Below are 3,295 nucleotides of genomic sequence, written 5' to 3'. Positions count from 1 at the left end.
AGCCACCAGAATGGCTTTTCATTTACCCATCTCAGTGCTGCTTCTCACTGCGTCTTAGCTGAATCCACTGCCATCCCTGCAGCCTCTTCCTCTGTGGTTCAAGCATCTTAACCCTCACCTACCCTTTCCAACTAGCCACCACAAACATCACCCTGAGGCAGGCAGGGGTGAGGGGCTGTGATATCCAGACTAATGGACTGCTCCTGCCCTCAGCAATCACTGACCACAACAATATCTTACACTTAGCACTTGATAGTATTGTCTTCAGGTCTCTTGTTCAGTCTTGACAGCACCTCTGGGCTGTTTACTTTCCGCATTACACTTAGAAGGAAACTACAGCTGAAAATCATTTTAAAATGTAGAAAATATAAAAATTACAAGATTACAAGAAAGCAAGATGAATAACAATAATGGCTCTTCAAGTCATTAGAGAATCTATTAGTAACCACACTGAGTCATTAGTGGTAATTTCCAAATCCTTATTCATTGGAGAGTCTCTGAAACCACTGTGGACTTCAACATGTAGTCTCCACCAAAAGCTTCAGAAGACAGAAATTAATTTCTGGAGAAGGTGAAAAGCTTCCCGAGGGCTGCCTTGACCTCCTTGTTTCTCAAAGTATAGATGAGGGGGTTGAGCGTAGGGCTCAACATAGTATACAGTACGCCAGCCAACTTGCTCTTCTCTGCACTATAGCTGGAGACTGGGCTTATGTAGGCATAGAAGACAGCAGTATAATACATGCACACCACAATGAGGTGGGAGGAGCAAGTGGAAAAGGCTTTCTTCTTCCCCTCTGCAGTCCGCATCTTGAGGATGCTAGAGATGATAAAGCCGTATGACACGATGGTCATCAGGAAGTTCAATATGCCATAAAACGCATCAGCCAGGACAATCATAATGCTGTTCACATAGGTGGAGCTACAGGAGAGAAGCAGCAGAGGAGGGGCCTCACAGAAAAAATGGGTAATGACATTGGGGCCACAAAAATTTAACCGTAGCATCAGCCCAGTGTGAATGGCCGCATTGAAGGCACAGAGCGCCCATACACCTAGAGCCAGCTTACAGCAGAATGCCTTGTTCATTGTGGTGCTGTAATATAGAGGATGGCAGATGGCTGTGTACCGGTCATAGGCCATGACCGTGAGGAGCAGCAGCTCAGAGGATGCAGACCATATGAGGAAATAGAGCTGGGCCATGCAGCCCCTGTAAGAGATGGAGCTGTCCTTTGACACCAGACCCTCCAGGGCTTTGGGCATGATGGAAGAGGTGCAGATAATATCCATAGTAGCCAAGTTGAACAGAAAAAAGTACATGGGGATATGAAGCCCAGAGTTGAAGGTGATGGCCAAAATGATGAGGATATTACCGATGAGAGCCACAGAGTAGAGGGAGAGGAAACAGCTGAATAAGAGCATGTGGTATTCTGGGTGCTCTGAAAAGCCCTGCAGGATAAATTCTGTTACTAGTGTCTGGTTACTCATGGTTCTTGGGCTGAGAGGGGTTTCCAGGACTATCAGGTGAATCTCTACCCACAGCTTCATGTGATTTCCAGGCTAGAGAGAGAAATGAGAGGTAACCTAAAGCAGGTTGCTATCATTTCATTTATACTTGACATCATGCCATGAGCAATATTTTACAGATGTACTGGGATTTATAAAGGAAGAGAAACATGCCAATAGGACATTAGGCAAAGGGCACGAACATTTAGCTTATAAAAAGTAAGGATAAATGGCCAATTAAATTCATAAAGCATCATTCAACCTCAAAGAAATGCAAGTTAAATCAATAATCCAATCTTTATGAACCATGATTTGGCAAAGTTTGAAAATCCTGGTTTTGACGAACAATAGCATGGGTGCCAAGAGGCAGGCCTTTTAAAATTCATATTCAATATGAGCCAGAACCTCCACTTCTAGGAATTTAGCCTAAGGAAATAATTAAGAGCATCTTCAAGGTGTCATCACAGCATTATTTATAATACTGAAAATGCAAAAGCAACTATACTTTTAAAGGTCAGTATATTATGATGTATTAATATAGCATAATGCTTTATACCTATCAAAATGATGCTTTAGAAGGGTTTTACTGATGCTTATAAAAATAGAACAAAGAAAATTCAAAAGTAAAAAGAAAGAAAATTGAAAAGTAGTGTATACAAAGGGATCTCATTTTGCGTTTAAGAAAAACAACTTATGTTTGTATATATACCTGTAGAAAAAAAACAAGTAAATGACTACAGAATTTGAATAGTGGGGATAAATTACACTTGATTTCATTTCTTTGCCTTTGCTTCTCTGTATTTTCTGATTTTTCCATTTAATAACCTTTCTAAAAGGCAGGTCTGACAGAATAAATGCCCCCAGCTGGTACCTTGGATCCACCTCCTCTCCAGACAACGTCTTCCCTCTCATCTCACTCCTCAAAGTCAAAGCTCTGGCACAGCCAGGACCCCCAAGTATGGCCAGATTTCGTGGCTTTGTTTTTGCAGCTCCCTCAGCTATAAATGCTCTCTTTCTCATGAACCAGGTCTATCATCATCTCTCACCTTTTCTAATATCCCTTCCCTAGAGATAAAGATAAAGCTCTCTCCTTTGTGACTCCTCAGGATTCTGTACTGACTTCTGTCCTAGAACCCATTGCACATCACTTCATGTTATGGTCCTCTAAGACTGAGGCATTTGCCTCATTCATCTCTGAGCACCACTTCTTGTTCTCCAGATATGTTATGTTGAAATAATAGTAAGGAACAGTCCAGTAGCAATAAAAGCAGAGTGATTTCTATTCTCAACACAGTGCACATTCTGTATTGTTTAAGATGAAATCAGCATGGTACCACATTTGCTTTTCCTCTTTCCAACTCTCTATTCGTTAAAAGGGTTCATTTAAGGAAGATGCTCATTTTCAATTAAGAATTCTGCTTTTTGGGGCATTTGGGTGGCTCAGTGGGTTAAAGCCTCTGCCTTTGGCTCAGGTCATGATTCCAGGGTGCTGGGATCAAGCCCCACATCGGGCTCTCTGCTCAGCGGGGAGCCTGCTTCCCCCGTTCTCTCTCGGTCTATCTCTCTGCCCACTTGTGATCTCTGTCTGTCAAATAAATAAATAAAATCTTTTTAAAAATTCTGCTTTTTGTTAACTTCAATAAATATACTTACTATTGAAGAGTTAAAAGATTTATACAAAATGACTAAACACCTATGATCAAGTCATGTCACCACTTTGTAAGGTGAACATGATTCTTGGAATAGAAGAATAAATAAATAAATAAAATTTCTCTGACTCAGAGCAATAGGCTAT

The 3,295-nt window shown here is 41.2% G+C and overlaps 1 protein-coding gene across 1 annotated transcript; it reads right to left on the bottom strand.

Annotated features, from left to right (window-relative positions):
* Nucleotides 1-555: 555 nt before the first annotated feature.
* LOC123955746 (olfactory receptor 13A1-like) lies at nt 556-1,542 on the bottom strand. Its single transcript, XM_046028090.1, has one exon. The coding sequence runs from the start codon at nt 1,540-1,542 to the stop codon at nt 556-558; it is 987 nt and encodes a 328-aa protein (XP_045884046.1).
* Between the last annotated feature and the right edge of the window lie 1,753 nt (nt 1,543-3,295).

Source organism: Meles meles, chromosome 13, assembly GCF_922984935.1.
Source record: "Meles meles chromosome 13, mMelMel3.1 paternal haplotype, whole genome shotgun sequence".
NCBI lineage: Eukaryota > Metazoa > Chordata > Mammalia > Carnivora > Mustelidae > Meles > Meles meles.
The sequence above is the reverse complement of the archived record's forward strand: the minus strand, read 5'-3'. Positions and strand labels throughout refer to the sequence as shown.

Excerpts from the sequence above, each read along its gene's own strand:
- LOC123955746 (XM_046028090.1), bottom strand. The coding sequence starts at position 1,542 with ATGAAGCTGTGGGTAGAGATTCACCTGATAGTCCTGGAAACCCCTCTC.